This window comes from Coregonus clupeaformis, chromosome 30, assembly GCF_020615455.1.
Source record: "Coregonus clupeaformis isolate EN_2021a chromosome 30, ASM2061545v1, whole genome shotgun sequence".
NCBI classification, from domain to species: Eukaryota; Metazoa; Chordata; class Actinopteri; order Salmoniformes; family Salmonidae; genus Coregonus; species Coregonus clupeaformis.
The window spans coordinates 5,794,380-5,817,309 of record NC_059221.1 but is presented as its reverse complement, the minus strand read 5'-3'; the positions used below and the strand labels follow the sequence as shown (position 1 = coordinate 5,817,309).

Sequence of the window (22,930 nt, the reverse complement as noted above, 5' to 3'; positions counted from 1 at the left end):
CTATTATCTATATTTCTATGATTTCAATAGGTTTCCTATGGAAGATTGACAGTATAATTTAAAACAAATGATATTCCCATTCAAGTCAACATTCTCTGATGTGTGGACTTCCAACCATCTTTGTGGTACAATTTGAAAGTTGTAATGTTAATTGTATTCCCATTTTAGCACATTTATCAGCTAAAACATGACTCCAACCCTCTATTCAAGAGTATGCTAAGTCTCAACCGATTGCAGGCACAACACAAACACCTCAGGTGATGTAAATTAGGGTCTAAGCTACAACATATACAGAAACAAAAATGGGTGGGTATATAACGCGAACGTCTAGCAACCCAAAAGCTGCAAGTTTGAATCTCATCACGGACAACTTTAGCATTTTAGCTACTTTGCAACTACTTAGCATGTTAGCTAACCCTTCCCTAACATTAACCATTTAAGCTAACCCTTCCCCTAACCTTAATCCTTTTAGCTAACCCTAACCCTTTAACCTAACTCCTAAACGTAACCCTAACCCCTAGCCTAGCTAATGTTAGCCGTTCGTAACAAATCATTTTGGCAAATTTGGAGCATAGTGTATGTTTTGCTAATTCGGAACATATAATACGAATTGTAATTCGTAACATATCATACTAAATGGAGTGTCTCAGAATGTACAGAATAATACAAAATGCTCTGAGATGAATTGATGAAGACATGGATGTATCATGGTATGGTGGGTCAACTTTGAGCACCTCTATCTCCTGAATGTTTTTGCATTCGGGTCCAGAATGTCACTTTCTGACAATTTCTACCACGTGCAAATGTGTATGGAAAATGTTGTTCAAATCTAAAGGGGTGCGGTCAAAAGGTGAATGACAACAAATGGAATGACCCAATATGGAAATAATGTAATGTAGTCACGCTATGGAGACCATGAGCGTAACATAGAGGGTAACACTTGTAGAATACTGCAGACAAACCCTGTATGTTGTCTCTCTGCAGATGTGGCGTTGTCCAGTGGGTGTATCTCTCCTGAGCCTGGCTCCCCCTTGCAGGGCTCCTCAGACGGGACAGGCATGTTGGGGAGTTTTGGGGGGTCGCTCAGCGCCACTCTCACGGTCAGCAGTGTGGAGTACCTGGGCCCAGAGGAGGAACTCCCCCCGCCAGGTAGGACGGCCCAACAACCCTACAAAGAAAGCTAAGGCCCAATCCCAAATCGGCGCCTAGATCCTACCGTTTATTATGCATTTATGGAGATCTGAGAGGATTTGATTGGTATACTGTATATGATGAAACTTCCACGTCCTAGCCTGTCATAGGGCAAGGTGGAGCTACAGTCCTCAGTATTTGGACAGTGAAGCTACATTTTTTGGGGGGCTCTATACTCCAGCATTCTGGATTCGAGATCAAATTATGAACATGAGCCGAAAGTACTGAATTTCACCTTTTCTACTTTGTCCTCCTGTCGAAGAAGATTCATTATTTGACACAGGATAGGATAGCCGAGAGCAATATGATGAAGTCTACCATCAACCGTATTGCTTTTGCCAGTTGTGGACGCATTTCAGAGTAATCAAACTTACAGAGAGCCATGGAATTCGACTGAATCCTTAGTGTGTATCTTTGATAATCGTTAATAGGCATGTCAAAGGGAATATATATATATCTTCTAACCACTATTTAATTTTTTGTTTATAATTGTGAACAATTATTTATCATGTTTTGACAGTATTTACCATAGGCAAAACTCAAGATACATGATGTATGATATGGAGAGATCACCATTTTCATATTCATGTACTTCTACTGTACATATTATTCAAAGGAGGTTATGTTTAGCCACATGATACTCACATGAGCCACTAGGGGGCAATGAAGAAAATGTAAAAACAACCAGAATGGTATTTATAATAGCATCGTTCATTCACTGACAACAACTATCTCACTGTGAATGGTGTCCTGATGGTACCTGATTCAACTTTGATTCAACTTAATTAATTAAACAAATGTCTTTCAGCGGCTGAGCCTCCAGAGGATTGTGAGCCAGAGGAGGAGAGCAGTCAGAACACAGAAGAAGAGGAGGGAGAAGAGGAGGCGCAGCCTGGTGCCAATGCCTCCGGGGAGGTCCAGGAGGGCGTAGAGGAGACGGAGGAGACGGAGGAGACCCGAGAAGAGGAAATACCTCGGGGAACCACGCCACCTCCAGTAGCGGCCAAACCGGTGATGCCACAGCTGAGCAGTGGCGAGGGTGAGTAGGCTAGTGGAGTGGAGTGTACCAGGGTAGGCGTCAATTCGAATTGAACTCAGTCCATTCAGGTTGTAAACTGACATTCCGATTCCAATTTTTCCTCATTGAAAAGCATTGAGAATAATTGGAATCGATTGAATTGAAATGGAATTGACCCTGGTGGAGTGTACTAATAGGAAGGGACCATCATGTACTGCACTGCACTCTCAGACAAGGGCAGTGTGTACCCCACATGTACAAGTATGTGACGGAGACCATCCTTGTACGGCCGGCCAGGATTCGATCAACAATGACACAAAACAACAAAAGCTAGCATGCTTCCTTCCTACCATTACATTTACATTTACATTTTAGTCATTTAGCAGACGCTCTTATCCAGAGCGACTTACAGGAGCAATTAGGGTTAAGTGCCTTGCTCAAGGGCACATTTACCTTACCAATAGCTTTGTTTGGCCAAGGGTAACACTACTTTGTCACGGCATGATGGGTACTACTAGCACACACAGCTAACTAGCTGACATCTGCTACATATACTGTACACAACACACCAAAGGATCACACATCTGTGCATGAAGAGGATGGCGATGTGGACCACCCACACCACTAGAGTTAGAGTTTTTAAAATTCACATTGAGCATTGTTACATGCACACAATAATGCGATTATTGTGGATAGTCAGATTAATATAATAGTTCAATTAAAACGTTGACATGCTTTGCAAGAAGACCGAATTCCCTAATAATCCTGTTTACATGCATACATCTGAAATCAGGCTACCTGATGGCACGCTGATAAATGCAGAAAATCACTAATCAAAAGAAATGTTCTACAACAGCGACCATATTTTGATTCGGACATATAAAGTTTGTATGTGAAAACGACTTCTAAGATGCATATATTCAGTTGTTCCGAACTCACTTCACTCGCGCTAAAGGAGGGAAGCTCGCTCGGCTGGTGCTAGCACATACACAGATCAAATACACCGCTGGAATGCCGATTAAGGTGTTTACATGTCCTAACAATTTGAAAGATTGCTTACTTCGTTTCTGACTTTACGCCAATTAAGATAAGCCGAGTAAGGTGTTTACATGACTATTGCAAAATCTGCCTACTGCCATATCGAATTATTCCTGTGCATGTAAACGTACCCATTGTCGACCACTCAAATAGTTTTGAGACACTATGCTGTCATAGGCAAACAAAGTACAATATTTCATTTGGAGTCAACTGTAATACATTACATCATCTATACATCATTGTTATCAGTTACTATATTGTGCGTATGGTCATCTATACACATGTATGCATAAACAAAAACAAAGTAAAGTAGATACCTGACCTTTGTCTTTCTCTGCCTCTCAGACCCATCCCCTGTGTCCTCACACTTGGCCAACTCTTTCCTGCCTAAGGAGCCTCCCAGGGCTCCCGAGAGCCTGGTCCCCATGGTGGCCCTGCGAGGGCCCCTCTCCAACCCCGCAGGGTCTCCTCACCTCACCAATATTATGCATCCTCCAATGCCCCCTAGCTGTATCATGGAGGAACTGCAACGAGCCTTTGCCTCTAAGGCGAACCGACAGGAAAGGTGAGCAGCACACCCATTCACTGCAAACAGCCATATAATCTCACCAATGATGTGATCAGGAGTTCATGTTGTCTCTAATGTTTGCTAACACTTAAGGCCTGTGGGTAGAATGCTTTATAACATGTTATAAGCATATATGAGCCTTTATAATGTCTTACAATAAATCGTATTATAATATGTTAGGTCTCTCTGTATCAACAGTTCCACTGACTCAAAATGGCTGGTATTTAGTCAGGCTCATTATGAGACGATGATAAGACATTATAAACACGGTCACACATGCGGCCAGACATTCTCATGTCTTACAATACCTACTGGTGTTGAGTAAAGTGTTATTTAATGTTCAACCCCACATCTAACCTCAACATGATCCCTTTCAGTGATGTTACAGTCGATCAGCTTATATCCGCCATGTTGCATTTTCACTATGGTATCTTCACCACATGCTCACCCATCCATGTTAACGCCTACCTCTATGTTCCCTTTCAAATTGACCCAATGCTACCTCCCATACTAACCTGCACTGCCTTGCTCACCCATCCATTAACCCCCTCCTGTCCTGTTAACCCCCATGCTCTCTCTTCCCTCCCGTGTCCCCTCAGTGTGCATGGGCCTGCTGAGCCGGGTTCGCCCCCATGGCGGCGCTCTGACGGGCGGATCTCTCGCTCCTCAAGCTCGGAGAATCAGTCGGCGGTGGGTGGCGGCATTGTCGACTGGCTCCACCAAGCAGAGAGGAAGAAGGAGGCAGAGGAGAACAAGGAGAACGTGCGGCTGGACCAGTGCTTCTCCGACAGCTCGGGCCTCCCCCACGATCAGGACGACTGGAACGACTCTGTCATCTCCGGTGTGTCCTTTCTTAAAGGAAAGATTGCATACAATGAAATCCACCAAACGAACAACATAGATTAATGATATCCCCCTTGTTAAACAAATTCCCAAGCGATATATAACAACTCAAGAATAGACTTTCATTTGGGCTAAACTTTGGGGGAAAAACAGACAGACACAAATGGCAGACAGGGCAGTTTTAAGACGACACATTTAAAAAACTTGTTTTGTTTTTGGGGGGCATTATGGACTCTCCTAAACTTGAGATGTCCACGTGATTTACAAGAAGGTTTTACTTGCATGTGAACATTTTAGGTTAGGTTTCTGTCCTTCGACGTGATCGCTGAAGTCCTTTGTGTGTGTGTGTGCAGGTACACTACCGAGCAGGCTAAGGAAGGAGCTGTTGACAGTGAAGCTTCGGAATCGACCCAGCAAGGAGGAGCTGGAAGACCGGAATATCTTCCCGGCACGGACCGAACAGGAGCGTCAGGATATACGCCAGCAGATCGAGATGAAACTCGCCAAGTAAGTAGTCATCTTCACTCCTCACCCACTCCTTTCTCATTTAATCTTTACATAATACCTTGCATCGTCTCGTCACCCCTTTTTCTCAAAAGGCATTGGAGAAGAAGGTGCAAGGGAAGGGACCTTGGAGCTTCTTCTCCAATATGGTTGGGAAGGAAGCAAGGAGCAAGGAATGGCGAAAAGGCCAATTGAGAAAAAGCCCATCTAGATCACATCCTGTTGGCCTACTGCAATGACACCTCTTCCTTTTCAACATCTTTCATACCCTAGAATGTATGGAAGCATAGCTGGGTTCAAATACTATTTGAAATCTTTCAAATACCTGCCAGATGGGAAGGGTTTGCAGTTCTGGAACTATTCTACTAGTAAGCACAAATAAAGTATTTGAAATGATTTAAAATAGCACTTGAACCCAGGTCTGGAAGGAAGAAATTAACCTGAAGGCTCTTTCGGGACATAAGACTACACCATTGATATTGATTGCCTATGAATGTCAATATAAATACAGTAAATACATTTACATTTGAGTCATTTAGCAGACACTCTTATCCTAAGCGACCTACACAGACTGGGACATGTTCCGGGTTGCCTCTGAGAAAAACATTGACGTATACACTGACACGGTGACCGACTTCATAAGGAAGTGTATAGGGGATGATGTTCCCACTGTGACGATTAAAACCTTCCCAAACCAAAAACCGTGAATAGATGGTAGTATTCGTGCAAAACTTAAAGCGCAAACCACCGCATTTAACCACGGCAAGGTGACTGGGAATATGGTCGAATACAAACAGTCCAGTTATGCCCTCCGCAAGGCAATCAAACAGGCAAAATGTCCAGTTATGCCCTCCGCAAGGCAATCAAACAGGCAAAATGTCAGTACAGAGACAAAGTGGAGTCGCAATTCAGCGGCTCAGACACGAGACATATGTGGCAGGGACTCCAGACAATCACGGATTACAAAGGGAAAACCAGCCACGTCGCAGAAACCGATGTCTTGCTCCCGGATAAGCTAAACACCTTCTTCGCCCGCTTTGAGGATAACACAGTGCCACCGATGTGTGCCGCTCCCGAGGACTGTGTGCTCTCGTTCTCCGTGGCCGACGTGAGTAAGACATTTAAGCGTGTTAACTGTCGCAAGGCTGCCGGCCCAGACATCTACAGCACCCAATGTCACAGGAAGGCCAAAAAGATCATCAAGGACATCAACCACCCGAGCCACTGCCTGTTCACCCCGCTATCATCTAGAAGGCGAGGTCAATACAGGTGCATCAAAGCTGGGACCGAGAGACTGAAAAGCAACTTCTATCTCAAGGACATCAGACTGTTAAATAGCCATCACTAGCCAGCCTCCACCCAGTACCCTGCCCTGAACTTAGTCACTGTCACTAGCCATCTACCACCCGGTTATTCTACCATGCACCTTAGAGACTGCTGCAAAGGGCTGTGGCGGTCACGAAATTTCGTCAGCCGGTGATTGTCACGCAAATAACTGTTGGTCTCACGGTAGTTGACCGTTAATTAACATAAACACATTTAGCATCTCCTGGCTTCCACACATATCCTACAAGCCACTAATGCTGACCTTTCGAACATCTACAGTGAGGGAAAAAAGTATTTGATCCCCTGCTGATTTTGTACGTTTGCCCACTGACAAAGACCTGATCAGTCTATAATTGTAATGGTAGGTTTATTTGAACAGTGAGAGAAAGAATAACAACAAAAAAATCCAGAAAAACGCATGTCAAAAATGTTATAAATTGATTTGCATTTTAATGAGAGAAATAAGTATTTGACCCCTCTGCAAAACATGACTTAGTACTTGGTGGAAAAACCCTTGTTGGCAATCACAGAGGTCAGACGTTTCTTGTAGTTGGCCACCAGGTTTGCACACATCTCAGGAGGGATTTTGTTCCACTCCTCTTTGCAGATCTTTAAGGTTTTGAGGCCAGTTCTCCTCTGAATCATTCAGATGTTCATTGGCAAACTTCAGACGGCCCTATATATGTGCTTTCTTGAGCAGGGGGACCTGTCCTTCACGGCGTAGTGTGTTACCAATTGTTTTCTTGGTGATTATGGTCCCAGCTGCCTTGAGATCATTGACAAGATCCTCCTGTGTAGTTCTGGGCTGATTCCTCACCGTTCTAATGATCATTGCAACTCCACAAGGTGAGATCTTGCATGGAGCCCCAGGCCAAGGGAGATTAACAGGTCTTTTGTGTTTCTTCCATTTGCGAATAATCGCACCAACTGTTGTCACCTTCTCACCAAGCTGCTTGGTAGTGGTCTTGTAGCCCATTCCAGCCTTGTGTAGGTCTACAATCTTGTCCCTGACATCCTTGGAGAGCTCTTTGGTCTTGGCCATGGTGGAGAGTTTGGAATCTGATTGATTGATTGCTTCTGTGGACAGGTGTTTTTTATACAGGTAACAAGCTGAGATTAGGAGCGCACTCTTAAAGGGAGTGCTCCTAATCTCAGCTCGTTACTTGTATAAAAGACACCTGGGAGCCAGAAATCTTTCTGATTGAGAGAGGGTCAAATACTTATTTCCCTCATTCAAATGCAAATCAATTAAAAAACATTTTTTACATGCGTTTTTCTGGATTTCGTTTTTTCTGTCTCTCACTGTTCAAGTAAACCTACCATTAAAATAATAGACTGATCATTTCTTTGTCAGTGGGCAAACGTACAAAATCAGCAGGGGATCAAATACTTTTTTCCCCCACTGTACATTTTAAAAAGTCTAATAAATCCATGTAATATAGCCTACACCTTCACAATAAACCCATTATTTATTTTAGACAGGTCTAAAGAAGCATGATAGGAAGAAAATGTAGTCTATTTCAGAAGAACAGAATAGCATACTCTGAGTTATCCTTATGTTAGGTCCTGATCTGGCTATGCCAGATGGCTGTGGGCTACACTAGTTAATTTAGCAGACACGATTTGCTTAGAATTCCATGGCATTATTTTATATTATTTATAGTATGAAGAATACAATTGAACAAAGCTGAATAAAATAGAAAGGATATTTTCTCCAAACGATTTGAGGTAGCGCGCACATGCGGCTATTCTGTGTTGAGCATTTAACAAAGAAATAGGTACTCCTATATGATTCATTTAGAGTTATTAATGTAACTTTAGTTGTTCTACAAACGTTGGGCTATATGTTTTGATTTTTAATACATTGTAAGGCTGCATGATGCAACTCTAATGATGATTTGAAAAAAGTTGCTTGAAGGGCATGAGCTCTGCTTAGTTTTTTTGCGCAGGCTGTACACACTTCGTCAGTCTCTCATTCACAATTTGAGTAGCACTTGATAATGCGTCAAGCAGGTCTCTTCTTATTATTGGTGTCCTTTAGTAGTGGTTTCTTTGCAGCAATTCAACCATGAAGGCCTGATTCACACAGTCCCCTCTGAACAGTTGATGTTGAGATGTGTCTGTTACTTGAACTTTGTGAAGCATTTATTTGGGCTGCAATTTCTGTGGCTGGTAACTCTAATGAACTTATCCTCTGCAGCAGAGTTAACTGGGTCTTCCATTCCTGTCGCGGTCCTCATGAGAGCCAGTTTCATCATTGCGCTTGATGGTTTTTGCGACTGCACTTGAAGAAACTTTCGAAGTTCTTGAAATGTTCCGTATAGACTGACCTTCATGTCTTAAAGTAATGATAGACTGTTTCTCTTTGCTTATTTGAGCTGTTCTTGCCATAATATGGACTTGGTGTTTTACCAAATAGGGCTATCTTATGTATACCCCACCCTACCTTGTCACAACACAACTGATTGGCTCAAACACATTAAGAAGAAAATAAATTCCACAAATTAACTTTTAACAAGGCACACCTGTTAATTGAAATGCATTCCAGGTGACTACCTCATGAATCTGTTTGAGAGAATGCCAAGAGTGTGCAAAGCTGTCATCAAGGCAAAGGGTGGCTACTTTGAAGAATCTCAAATATAAAATACTTTTTTCTTTACTACATGATTCCATATATGTTATTTCATAGTTTTGATGTCTTCACTATTACTCTACAATGTAGAACATAGTAAAAATAAAGAAAAACCCTTGAATGAGTAGGTGTGTCCAAACTTTTGACTGGTACTGTATAGATTGTATTTATACTCCGGACTCCAACATTGCTCGTCCTAATATTATGTATTTCTTAATTCCATTCTTGTACTTTTAGATTTGTGTGTCTTGTTAGATATTACTGCACTGTTGGAGCTAGGAACACAAACATATCGCTACACCCGCAATAACATCTGCTAAATATGTGTATGCGACCAATAGTATTTGATTTGAATAGGGTTAGGTGCCTTGCTCAAGGGCACATCGATAGATTTTTCACCTATGAATGTCCATGAGAGGAGAGTCTGAACAGTGAACAGTGAGTGATAGGAGGGGATGAAACTGTAAGCTTAATGGTAGTGGTTATGTAATGTTGAACAGTGGGGGGTTTAGAGCGGAGGTGAGAAAGACAATCTGATCTCGGAGGATTATATCCTTGATTTGCGTCCGTCGGTTAATCTGGCATTGTTTTGTACATTCTTTGGAATCGATGCTTGGACTCGGCCAATCCTGATCCTGGATCAGTCGCTGTATTGTGTTGGAGGGATTTTACAGCGGCCCGGTACTAAACCAGCTGATTGAACTAATCAAGGTCTTGACCAAACCAATCCCTAGTTGAGGGAGAGAGATGAGTAATTGCTCTGAGTGGTTTCATCACCAATTGGAGTAAGATCCTGCAAACTCGAAATGTTGTTCATTTGTGGACCTGAGTTATACGCTTAGAACGTGGTACACTATGGTGGTAAAATACCCAGATTCCTTCTCAAGAGCAAAAATTATTTTTGATTTCAAGAATGTTACTGGAGAGATAAGAAATCAGGAATCCTTAATTTCCTGTTTTCTATTGCCTCCTTTTTGTTTGTGTACTGTTTTTCTTTACTCTATGTGCCACCCACTCTGTAGCTCAGCTGGTAGAGCACGGCGCTTGTAACGCCAAGGTAGTGGGTTCGATCCCCGGGACCACCCATACACACACATTTTTTTTTGCATATTAGATTAGAAGATGTTCCCTCCCAGGGAGTTATTAGAATTCGAACTTCCAGTAACACTACAGGCCTGCGGGACACTATGGATGTGGACACAAGACTTCGAGAATATTAATAGAACATCGTGCTTCACTAAACAAAAGCATTTAGAGAATGTTCTCGTACTGTATGGTTTCTTATTAGCAGTTCGGTAGAAGGACAGAATAGGAAGGCATTTAAGTACTATAACTGCTGTGTTTCTTATCACCAATTTGTGAAGCTAGGGGTACACTATCATGTTACATAACTCAGTCGAGTGCTACACATCTTCAAGAAAGCGATTTAACAGTCAGACTCCAGGCAGTGGCAAGACAGGGGGTTCCTCAAGCATGGGAGTGAGATGTGGAGCTGTCTGGAGAGAAGGTCACATTGAGAGCGCCATTGTAGGCTGGTCAAACAAAAGACCACCGATCTGTGCAAAAACTACCATAAAACGTTATAATTGCTCATTTAAATGGATGTATTCGATGCACACAATGCAATTGCAAGTTGTATTTGGAACTGCCTTTGAATAATATGCCTTCCTGTCTATTTGAAATATTATAGTTATTTTGCTCACTGCTCAATGGTCACGTGCACTGCCATTTGCGATTGAGATGAACTGCTGAACATAATTCAGGGGGACCACTGAACATTTCTCCCCCTAAATGTCTTAGTTTTGACCGTTGAATTAAGCCTGGTTATGATGGGATTGTTTGGTTGAAACTAAAACCTGCACACACAGTGGGCCTCCAGGACCAAGACTTAAAGGTCCTGGGGGAGCACTGTGGAAGATAATTTACAGGAGCATAAGGCACAACCCAAGTAGCCGGTCCCAAATAGTTTGCTATATCTTCCCCAGTGGTCCCCTGTGAGGTTTGCAGATCTGTATGGTGGAAGCAATGTGGTGAAAGCTCCACCACTACATTGCTCCTACCTATCCAGACCATTAAAGGTAAGGGGAAGGTGCAGGTAGGGATCGGTTTGGGATTATCCTACTATACTGCAATTTGTGCTCCCATCCTCTAGCCACGGTTACCTCCAGACAAAACAGAGACCACATATGAAAAGGTCCACTGTAAATGGTAAAAGTTCAGAGTCCCACACCAGTGTAGACATTTTGTTGAGGTCATGAGCTGCTTAGTCCTTCTTTACGTGGTGCCACTAGTACGTACAGTGTATTCGCAAAGTATTCAGACCCCTTTACCTTTTCCACATTTTGTCACGTTACAGCCTTATTCTAAAATGGATTAAATTGTTTTTTCCCCTCATCAACCTTCAAAATGTTTGCAAATGTATTAGAAATAAAAAACTGAAATATCACATTTACGTAAGTATTCAGACCCTTTACTCAATACTTTGTTGAAGCACCTTTTGCAGCGATTACAGCCTCAAGTCTTCTTGGGTATGACGCTACAAGTTTGGCACATCTGTATTTGGGGAGTTTCTCCCATTCTTCTCTGCAGATCCTCTCAAGCTCTGTCAGGTTGGATGAGGAGCGTCGCTGCACAGCTATTTTCAGGTCTTTCCAAAGATGTTCGATCAGGTTCAAGTCCGGGCTCTGGCTGGGCCACTAAAGGATATTCAGAGACTTGTCCCGAAGCCACTCCTGCGTTGTCTTGGCTGTGTGCTTAGGGTCGTTGTCCTGTTGGAAGGTGAACCTTTGCCACAGTCTGAGGTCCTGAACGCTCTGGAGCAGGCTTTCTTAAAGGATCTCTCTGTACTTTGCTCCGTTCATCTTTCCCTCGATCCTGACTAGTCTCCCAGTCCCTGCTGCTGAAAAACATCCCCACAGCATGATGCTGCCACCACCATGCTTCACCGTAGGGATGGTGTCAGGTTTCCTCCAGACGTGACGCTTGGCATTCAGGCCAAAGAGTTCAAGCTTGGTTTCAACAGACCAGAGAATCTTGTTTCTCATTGTCTGAGAGTCCATTAGGTGCCTTTTGGCAAACTCCAAGCGGACTGTCATGTGCCTTTTACTGAGGAGTGGCTTCCGTCTGGCCACTCTACCATAAAGGCCTGATTGGGGGAGTGCTGCAGAGATGAACTCTGGAGCTCTGTCAGAGTGGCCATCAGGTTTTTGGTCACCTCCCTGACCAAGGCCCTTCTCCCCCAATTGCTCAGTTTGGCCGGGCGGCCAGCTCTAGGAAGAGTCTTGGTGGTTCCAAACTTCTTCCATTTAAGAATGATGGAGGCCTTCCCCAGATCTGTACCTCAACACAATCCTGTCTCGGAGCTCTACGGACAATTGCTTCGACCTCATGGCTTGGTTTTTGCTCTGACATGCACTGTCAACTGTGGGACCTTATATAGACAGGTGTGTGCCTTTCCAAATCATATCCAATCAATTGAATTTACCACAGGTGGACTCCAATCAAGTTGTAGAAACATCTCAAGGATGATCAATGGAAACAGGATGCACCTGAGCTCAATTTCGAGTCTCATAGCAAAGGATCTGAATAATTATGTAAATAAGGTATTTCTGTTTTGTTTGTTTTTTATATTTGCAAAAAAACTGTTTTTGCTTTGTCATTATGGGATATTGTGTGTAGATTGATGAGGGGAAAAAAATATTTAATCAATTTTAGAATGTCTGTAACTTAACAAAATGTGGAAAAAGGGAAGGGTTCTGAATACCTTTCTAATGCCCTGTATATATGCCAGTTTGCCGTGCATGCTCCATATTTTGTTAACACTGCACTTTTTCAGAGAGGGGAAAGCCCAACTATATTTGGCCCTGAAGATGGCGGAGTAAAGCCTATTAATGGAGGAGTAAAGCCTATTTCCCCAGGGTACCCTTACTGAATGACAAAACAGTCCATCACTCCTGGTTCAGATCTCCCAAGATGGCTCCTAGCTTAGATTTAATCGTCATTTTCTGAGTCTCTCTCCAGATCGGAGAAACCGCCAGCCATGTTGCGGTGGGAGCAGAAAAAAAGATGCTGTCCTAGCTTATCACTGGGATAATGACACCTTGCCTGTCCATTGTCACGGTGCGAGATGCCCTTTCTATCTATAGCGCTCTGCTCTCTGCCCGCCACTTCTGCTGCGGTGGCTCTTCCACGGTGCTATTCTTAGCTCGGAGACTATTGAATAATACATCCCGGTGCACTCCTCTCTCTCCGCCTCACCACTCCTCCGCAAATGTGTGTTATTGAGGAGTTATGTGAGGAGAAATGGTGGGGGGAGGGCGATACAGTTACAGTAGGCCAGAATGCAGGAGATGGGTTTTTTCCATTTTAAAGGAGAGCGGAATTCCGAACTCATTCATATTTGTATATCTTTTTTTTAATGACAGGAGCAGAAGATGGGAGACAGAGTAGGGGGAGCAGAAATGCGTAGAGCTCATGCCTCGATAGAACCGGTATCCCCGCTGCAGGGGAAGTGTATGGTTTCGGAGGCGAGAGCGTTACCTGCTCGACAAGACTCCGGGCCAGCAAGAGATGTGTTTTGTGGAGAGCTGGTTTATTGTGACTGCTCACTGCATTCTGGCTACCTTCTTTTGGCTGCCAATTTGTGGCTGAAGGAGAAAAGGAAGCTAATGCCTACTGCAACCGCCCACTCAAGGTTGTCTATTTTTTTCTCTCCAGGCGCTAGCAATGCTTTACATATTTATCCTAGTATTAGGCAATTTGAGTAAATACCCAGCTAGCACATAACATGCTGAGAACCATGTTTCTTAGAGCTTGGTGAGAGCGTGGTTGTCCTATGGTTATTTTGCATACAACTTTCCCACAACTTTCTGGGAATGGTGCAGGATAGTTGCTTGGCTTTGGAACATTCTCAGCACATTTAAGGAACTAATTATTTTCTTGGTATTTCATTACTTTAACAGAACGTTTCCTAAAAGTGGTTACATTTCATTTACACTTTGGAAATGTTCTAGGAACACTCTCCAACTGGTTTGAGGTTGGGAATGTTCTCGAATAGTTCAGAGAATGTTAAGAAACATATGTTCTTCTGTGCAAAGTTTAGTACTTCAGCATAACGTTTCCCACAGGTTTCCTCATGGTTCTATTGAAAGTAATGTTCTCAAATTGTTCCGAGAACATTAAGAAAATGTTCCATAAAAAACACAAGAAAACTTTAGTAACGTTCAGAGAACATTCTAGATTTTTTATTTAAAAACATATACATTCTGTTCTCAGCGTCAACAAAACTCTCTCTATCCTCTATCTTGTTAAGTGTGTTCAGGTGTGTTGGCCGCCACCCACTAATTGGCCACACCTGATCTTAATGAGTGCTTGTTTCCTTTGAAATGGGGTCTGTTTGAATAGCTTAAAATTAACAACTTTGTTTGAGTTTAAAAAACATGTCAAACTAGCTCCATCCTGGTGACGCAGTGGACTAATTACATGGCTAGAGAACAGAAAATCATAGTTTCGAATCTCACTGATGCCATGCCACAATAAAACAATTAATTTGTTTGCATGATTAATGCCTAAGCAAATACATTTCCATGTGTCCTATCTGTGCTTGGCATTCAAAACAGTTAACCCAAACTAAGCTAGCAGTGTTAAGTCTTATTGAAACATGTTCTCAGAACGTTATTTAATTACCTTCAAATGACCTATAATTTCCGTGTGAGACTTCCTCCGAAGCTGACTCCTCTCCTTGTTTGGGTAGGCTTCGGCGTTCGTCGTCACCGGCCTTCTAGCCACTGCCGCTCCTCATCTCATCATTCCATTTGTTTTGTCTTGTCTATTACACACACCTGGTACATATCCCCTCATCAGTACCTGTATAAGTGTTCCCTCTGCCCGCTTGTCTTTGTGTGTGATTGTTTATTGTGAAGGTTAGATTAGCTCGGTAGAGCTCTTTGTATTTTGTATCGCCGGGATATTTCACCCGTGTGCCTTGTTGTTTCCAGTGTGCCTGATTTCCTCACTGGAGTGTTTGACGCATTGCTGCGTACCGCTGTGTTTTCGGAAATAAACCTTTTATTCTGTGATTTACTCTCCTGCGCCTGACTCCTTCAAAATCACTCACCACATTCCGTTCTCCGAAAGTTAATTCAACCTCCCAGGAAAACTTTCAGGGAACCATAGTAAAATGTTCTCAGAACTTCCCTGCAACCTGTACGTTCCCGGAACAGACAAAATTCATTCCCATTCTCAGAACGTTTTTAAAAAAACGTCAGTTTTACTGGTTAGGAAACATATTGCTTCGTTCCCAGTACCAATGGTAACCAAAAATCTACGTTCCCAGAACTTCCAATGAACCAAATGTGCTAGCTGGGTATAGGCCAGGATGCAATCCAAGGGGTGTTATAAAGCATCACACTATAACAGACTTTTTAAGGTAATTTACTTTTGAGCCGACATGCTTTTACCATGTCTCTGCGAATGTTTGGGAAACGTCTTTAAAAGGCCTATTGTCGGCTGAATAGCCATTTCAGGACAGTGGGTACCTATACACCTGCAATACGCTGCATTATCATCTCATGTTCTACAGAATGTTCAAGAAAATCAGATGTTCTGAACTGTACTGTATTTTAGACAGCTGTCCTTGGGTCAATATGAAATGTATAGGGTAGGAAACATCTAATGAACCCTTATTCTCTAGACTTTCCGTTTCCAAATCCCCTAAATTAAGATATTATTTTTAGCCAAGAATAGCCAATGTTCTGCACACAGCTATTATTAAGCTTACACCATAACACAATCCCCACTGGAGGGTTGCTGAGGTGTACTGTAGTAAGGATTCGCCGGGAAGAATCCATTGTCTTAAAGATTTCCACGAGAAACTGTCACTAAGCCACCCAGCAGCCAGGTCAATGTCATGGTGGTATAGTATCCATTGGGGCTTTGAGAGTGACTCTCCATTTCATTTGTTGAAAATGTAATGCCACCACATCTGTTGGAATGCCTTTCTCACTCACTCGCACTGGAGTGGCAGATATACAGGATATACAGTGAGCTCCAAAAGTATTGGGACAGTGACAATTTTGTTGTTGTTTTGGCTCTGTACTCCAGCACTTTGGATTTGAAATTATACAATGACTATGAGGTTAAAGTGCAGACTGTCTGCTTTAATTTGAGTGTATTTTCATCCATATTGGGTGAACCGTTTAGAAATTACAGCAATTTTTGCACATAGTCCCCCCATTTTAGGGGACCAAAAGTATTGGGACAGATTCACTTATATGTGTATTCAAGTAGTAAAAAGTTAAGTATTTGGTCCCATATTCATAGCACACATCGAGCTTGTGACTCTACACATTTATTGGATGCATTTGCTGTTTGTTTTGGTTGGTTTTAAGATTATTTTGTGCCAAATGGAAATTAATGGTAAATAATGTAGTGTCATTTTGGAGTCATTTTTTATTTTAAATAAGTATACAATATGTTTCTAAACACTTCTAGCTGAATGTGGATTCTACCATGATTAGGGATAATCCATAATGAATCGTGAATAGTGATGAGTGAGAAAGTTACAGACACACAAATATCATACCCCCAAGACATGCTAACTTCTCACCATTACAATAACAGGGGAGGTTAGCATTTGGTGGGGAGTATGGTATGTGTGTGTCTTAACTTTCTCAGGCATCATTATTCACGATTCATTCAGGAAAAATAAATGCTGTAATTTGTGCATCTCTGAAAATAGCGATATATACTCAAATAACCTGGCCTATTATTAATGTTCCTTGGAAAATTTATTGACCAGACAAATAACAAGTTAATGAATTATTCAACAGTATTGCTAGTAGCAAGTCTGTGATGACAATGATTCTTATAAATGTATAAATGTTGTCTAAAATATCATAAGCCAAACTCTCAACTCTGTTTCTTGTTTTTGTTGTCATTTCAGTCAACAGTGTATAGTTTCAAAATATGTTAACTGTCATGTTTATCTCATGGACTCCTATGTATTTGAGTGGTTCCCCAGCTTCACCCCTCAGCTTATCAAACAAAATGGCAAGGTTAGGCTGTTTAACTTACAGATGGTGCTTTTAATTTACAAAGACTGGTTCAATCTGTATCGCTGAAATTTCAGATTGAGCCGACATATGCAGCGTTTACCGCGAATGCAGTCTCTGCTAAAGCGGGAACATCGCCTTTATATTTCAATCACCCTGTAACGCCGAACTTCAGCACTACGGATTGAATCCAGCCCTGGGTTAGGATTAGGGATTGATTTCACTCTTTTCAGCATTGGCCGGTCTCTCCTTAAATTTGGGAGGGGCTGAAATTAAGCATCTGCAAGTTACCGTACCACCATTGTCTTTGAGTGTCCTGAAAGGCGTCTGCCAAAAAAAAGTATTATAAGTCTCTGTTCTCAGCAATTGATGCCATTGTACTTTTTTATGCTGTTCAATGTCATCATCCATCTCTTATGATCAGACCCTAAGTCAAACAGTACAAGGATTACTAAATGTAATCAAATTGATTACATTTAGTCATCTTGTAATGATACTATTAAATACATTGTCTTGAATACAAGCATGATTGTTCTGTATTTGCATTTCATTGTATGCATTTGGTATTGATATACGTTGCCTATAACTGTTAGGGCTTCAGCACTGTGATCACCTCTTCAGAGGGAAAGAGCAGCAGTGTGGGAGGGCAATGGGCTTCCACAATACCCAGCTGTGGCAGGTCAGTGGCGAGTTCAGCGCGTGTTACTTCAAGGTGTGTGACCTGACTTTGGTCCTCGCTCAGAGCTCTGGAATTGAGGTTTGAAGTTGGTCGGGGGCGAGGCATGCTGTCTCGTTACCTTTATCTTTTGAGCGGTGGGTTTGCTGCATGCAGTGTGGGGCTGAGCCCTATCTATTATTGATATCAAAGTCTTTGAAATGCTCACATGCACAGGTGACTCCAAAGTCATGGGCATTTGGTTTTTGTGGACTGTTTGAAGCTTTGATGGTGAGGTATAAGCAAACATGAATTAGTCATTATTTTGAGTTGCTTATTAGTATCCAATCATTTTTATTATATTTTAAGAAAAAAAGTATACACAGTTTTATAATCAGTTTGAGATATATATGTGTTGTAGCTAGCTACCCATATCAGGAGTACATACATTTTGATAGGTAAGTCAAGATAGTAAATGAAGGCTAATTGTAACCTATTTTAACATTTGAAAAAATAAAATTTGAACAATAGAAGCAACATTGTGAAACTGAGACATTTGGTTGTCTGAGTGATCGGGGATAACTTGAGTGGGAATCTCGTATGCACCTCCTCTCGACAACAAATTATACATGCAGTCGGGAAAGGAGGGAGGCTCGCCTGAGTAGCGCATCACGACTTAGTTCAAAAAGGGTGCTGCCTTCTGTGTGTGTAGGGTAGACTGCAAGGGATGACAGTGAAGCGAGCATCTGCACATGCAACAGCAGACGACTGTAGACCTAGTGTTTGTTCTTCGTCTCTCTTTTATTATAAGATTTGAGTTAATAAGATAAGACAGACAGAGGTCTCAACAGCGGTAAAACGGGAAATACAAAAAAAATCGCGCCTGTGTGTAGTCCACATGTGGGGAGCGCCTCTAGTAAAGCATCATAGTCGAGGTTTAGACGCGAGATGGAAAAACAGGGGGTTCCCCAATAGAACCACTACATTGAGGAGAATTGATAGGCGAACTTGGTTTAAAAGTCTACTTATTTGATGTTGACCAAGCTTGAATCGAAAATGGTTCAGAACGTGGTTCTGGTATTTTTTCGCAGGAGACTCAGCCAGAGGCCGAACGTTGAGGAGTTGGAAAGCCGGAATATCCTAAAACGTGAGTTGTAAAACTGCCTTTTTATTTTAATTTCTGCCCTTTTTATGTTTCTTTTCATTGAGTAATGTGAAATTCATGCGCAGGTCCTAAATGAATCTACCAAGGTAGACAATACATAAATGTATTATGATACACACATTCACTCGTTCAAAATTCAGGAGAGGGAAAGGAGCACATTGTCTTCCAACATACCTTGAGACTTGATGTTGAGAAATTCGTTTAGAAAACTGAGCAACAGCACATATTATTTTGGGCAGGCTACAGCCTTGTGTTTCTCTTACATAAGCATTTTAATTTTGAGATTCAATGGGAATTTGGATCTGACAAGATTTACACTTGTGTAAAGAATTATGTTTAAAATGTTCAAATATACATATATATCCCCATGGATTAGACTTGATTTGTAATATCTGAAGCCTAATCTGTGTCTCTACAGTCAAACTCAGTGGGACACTGGTATTGATTTCATAATCATTCACCAGTAGATAAGGTTTAGGGTCAAACAGTGACATCACTGACATGTGGATTAGGGGGAAAACTGATGAAAACCAGTTGAAAACAAGTGACATGATGACATCATTATTGGGGAATGTGTTTGCCAACCTCTCAAGTGTTCTTATCAGTGTCTTTGTTGTAGTCCTATCACTAATTGTATTATTCTCCTTGGTTTAAAGAGAGAAATGACCAGACAGAACAAGAGGAGAGGAGGGAAATCAAACAGCGGCTCAACAGAAAGGTATATTACACTATTATTACAGTACTTAGTTACTAAGTATTATTATTATTTTATTGTTATTATCAATGTAATAATACACTAACCGTAAAGTACACTATGCAGACATCCCATTTCTCCTGACTGAAGTACTTGTTCTGTTTTTGTACTTTATTTCATGCTGTACACTAGTTGTATCGTTCTTTTGGGATGTGCTCTGGATAAGAACATAATAAGACACCTTGTATAAGGCTACTATGGCAAAATCGTTACTTTTATGAGAGAAGCATTATGATGCAAAAACCACAGATGAATACAGGAATTTCAGCTAAATTCAGTCCGTTGTGTATTTCAGCTCAATCAGCGGCCCACAGTCGACGAACTACGGGACCGAAAGATTCTCATCCGTTTCAGCGACTATGTTGAGGTGGCCAAAGCTCAGGATTATGACAGGAGAGCAGACAAGCCCTGGACCAGGCTTTCGGCAGCCGACAAGGTGTGTGTGTGTGTGTGTGTGAGAATGTCAACCGTGTCAAAAACAAGGATCCTTCGACTGCATCTCTTATATTTCACATTCCACACAAAATTCATGATTCCCCACTCAAATTGCAAAGTGACTGGCACATACCATTTTTTGAGCATTTTGTGATGTGGGTTACATTGCCTATTTATTGCCCTGGCTGCCATCTCCATAGAGCCAGAATGTCTCACTGTTTTCTAGCTAGCTTCAGCTTTTTCTCTCACAAGACCTTGTCATTGTCGTCTTTCTGTGCTGAGTTTCGCAGACCGTGGGTTGATGCGTGCGTGGTCCGCCTCCGCTTAAGGATGCTCTCTAGTCTAACCCTCGTTTTCTTCCTCTGCAGGCGGCTATCCGAAAAGAGCTGAACGAGTTCAAAAGCACTGAGATGGAGGTGCACGCCTCAAGCAAGCACCTTACGAGGTCAGTGTGTGTTGTGTGTTTGCTTCTATTCTCGGCTGCGGTTCACTCTATTTTTAGCTCCCCTTACATGTCTAGAAAAGGTCCACAGAGCTAAAGATAGATGCGTAAAATGAGAAGGAGGGGAGTCCTTGCTAACCTTCCCCGCGGCCTGATATTGACAAGAGAAATGACAAATGCTGTCTGTCCCCAATTAAGTGTGTGTGGTAAACGAATGTCCTCCAGTCGATTTGTACCAATGACCTAGGGAGACAGCAGCCCCCTTCCCCCAGTACACATAGCCGTGCTAAAAATAGCCTCACAAGATTGATGAATAGCTGTAATCATAACTGGAGTGATTACAAAGGCACCTTCTGCGCTCATGATTCTTCCTCCCCCTCACTCTTCCCCCTCCCTTTCCTTCTGTAGGTTCCACAGGCCATGAATACGAAGGGGAGATACTTCTGTGAAGAAATAATGCTGAGCCTAGAATTTTCGGTTGCTGCGTCGGCGGCGGTTAGAAAACTGCCGGAGCACGTAAGCCATTCTTCCAGAGCCCGGTCCTTTATCTGCAGGGTGTCCTCGATTCCTCCAGCACGCCCCTGGCCTTCATCGATAGGAGGGGTGGACGGATGGTGATGTTTGGGCGTGTGGCAGTGAATCCCAGAGGCTGTCTTCCCACTGTGGGAGCTGCCTGGAGGCAGAAGACTAAAGACGGAACCTGGGACTCCGTCGGTCTGTCTGCCCATCGGTTAAGATGGAGCCGAGGGAAGAACAATTTACTTCGGTCTGTGTGCGTGTGTTTTTTTAACAGTCTTCTTTGAGAAGGTGGCAAATCCGTACAGGGAAGATGACGTTGTGCATGTGACCAGCTTCACCTTTTACATTTTTTAAAATAACGTGTCACATGGGGGGAGAATTGGGGATGGCGAGGGGGGATGGCGAGGGGGACGACGATGACGACTGTGTGGTCGGTCAGGGGTAAATTTCATACCAACTGTATATATGTCAATCTGAACCGGACTGTCAATGTCTTTTCTGAAAATAGAAAACCTTTATAAGCACTACTTGACTTCAAAATACAAGGTCTTTAAAAAATTGTTTTGCCTCCTCTTATTTTTGGTAATCAGCATATTTTTAATAAAGCAAGTATTAATAAAAGGATTGCTAGGCAGCTGAACAGAGAGCAAAAGTAATGGCGTCTTTTTTAGGCACTAACAGAGGCTAACGCCGCCATGGCTCGTTGGCCAAAGCCTATGAGGACATTAATGTTTTTTTTGGTTTTTGGATAAACGCCGAAAATAAGGTCTGTGGTAAACACAGGTTTAGGAGATCTTATACGTTTTTTTCTATGAGATAATCTTCATCAGCTAACATAACTTTTTGTGAACTTTTAAGCGTTTATGTAATCAAAACAAGCTCATAAAGGCTTCATAATTCATAAAAGTAATGTTAACTGACTGATACTGTATTATCTCATAGAACAAAACGTCTAAGATATCCTAAGCCTGTATTAACCTCAGACCTTAATCTCGGCGTATATCCCAAAACCCCATTCTTTCCCCATTAATTTCTCCCATAGGAATGGCCAACTAACTGGAGGTAGAAAATGCAAACTAATTTCAGTTTTTTAGGACTACAAGCTGGCGAGCTCTATATGTAAAAGTAAAGCCTCAATCCAGCCTTCCCCTTTGTGTTGCTCAGAAAGTAGTCAGGTACAGTGGTAAGCAGAGTGAATGTGAGATTCATGAGTCTGGCAATTTGAGATTAAATAAAGCATAACAGTTACTCAGCAAAGGACATTCAAACTGATACTCAAATGGATATTTGTCCATTGGAATAACGTGAATAAGTTGAAGTACTACTTTCATATTTCCCTGCCAAGTAAGGTAGTTTAGTTTATCTGAATTCACTTTATAAAACATTTAAAAAGTGAAATAAACTTCAGGCAACCTTAACAGCAGACATGCCATTCGAACAATTTTCATAGAAATGCATTATTTATTTTGAAAATACTACTCGTAGTGAGAGACGGTTAAAACCATAAAAAGCTATTAACAGTGTCAAACATCACTGCAATAATCAACTCAGCAAAAAAAGAAACGTCCCTTTTTCAGGACCCTGTCTTTCAAAGATAATTAGTAAAAATCCAAATAACTTAACAGATCTTCATTGTAAAGGGTTTAAACACTTTCCCATGCTTGTTCAATGAACAAGACACTTACAGACGGTAGGAAATTAAGGTCACAGTTATGAAAACTTAGGACACTAAAGAGGCCTTTCTACTGTCTCTGAAAAACACCAAAAGAAAAATGCCCAGGGTCCCTGC

The 22,930-nt window shown here is 42.0% G+C and overlaps 1 protein-coding gene across 2 annotated transcripts in view; it reads left to right on the top strand.

Moving 5' to 3' along the window:
* The window catches only part of LOC121545951 (phosphatase and actin regulator 3-like), a 61,249-nt gene extending 39,740 nt beyond the window's left edge, over positions 1-21,509 (top strand). The window contains exons 3-12 of one of the 2 annotated variants that reach the window (XM_041856894.2): positions 985-1,149; positions 2,000-2,230; positions 3,593-3,812; positions 4,415-4,656; positions 5,012-5,165; positions 18,918-18,973; positions 19,648-19,709; positions 20,041-20,181; positions 20,549-20,625; positions 21,031-21,509. In XM_041856894.2, coding sequence (XP_041712828.1) covers positions 985-1,149; positions 2,000-2,230; positions 3,593-3,812; positions 4,415-4,656; positions 5,012-5,165; positions 18,918-18,973; positions 19,648-19,709; positions 20,041-20,181; positions 20,549-20,625; positions 21,031-21,046 — 1,364 coding nt within the window. In that variant the 3' untranslated portion in view covers positions 21,047-21,509. Of the gene's footprint in view, positions 1-984; positions 1,150-1,999; positions 2,231-3,592; positions 3,813-4,414; positions 4,675-5,011; positions 5,166-18,917; positions 18,974-19,647; positions 19,710-20,040; positions 20,182-20,548; positions 20,626-21,030 lie in introns of both variants that reach the window. The other variant, XM_041856893.2, reaches the window with a different exon arrangement.
* Positions 21,510-22,930: the final 1,421 nt, after the last annotated feature.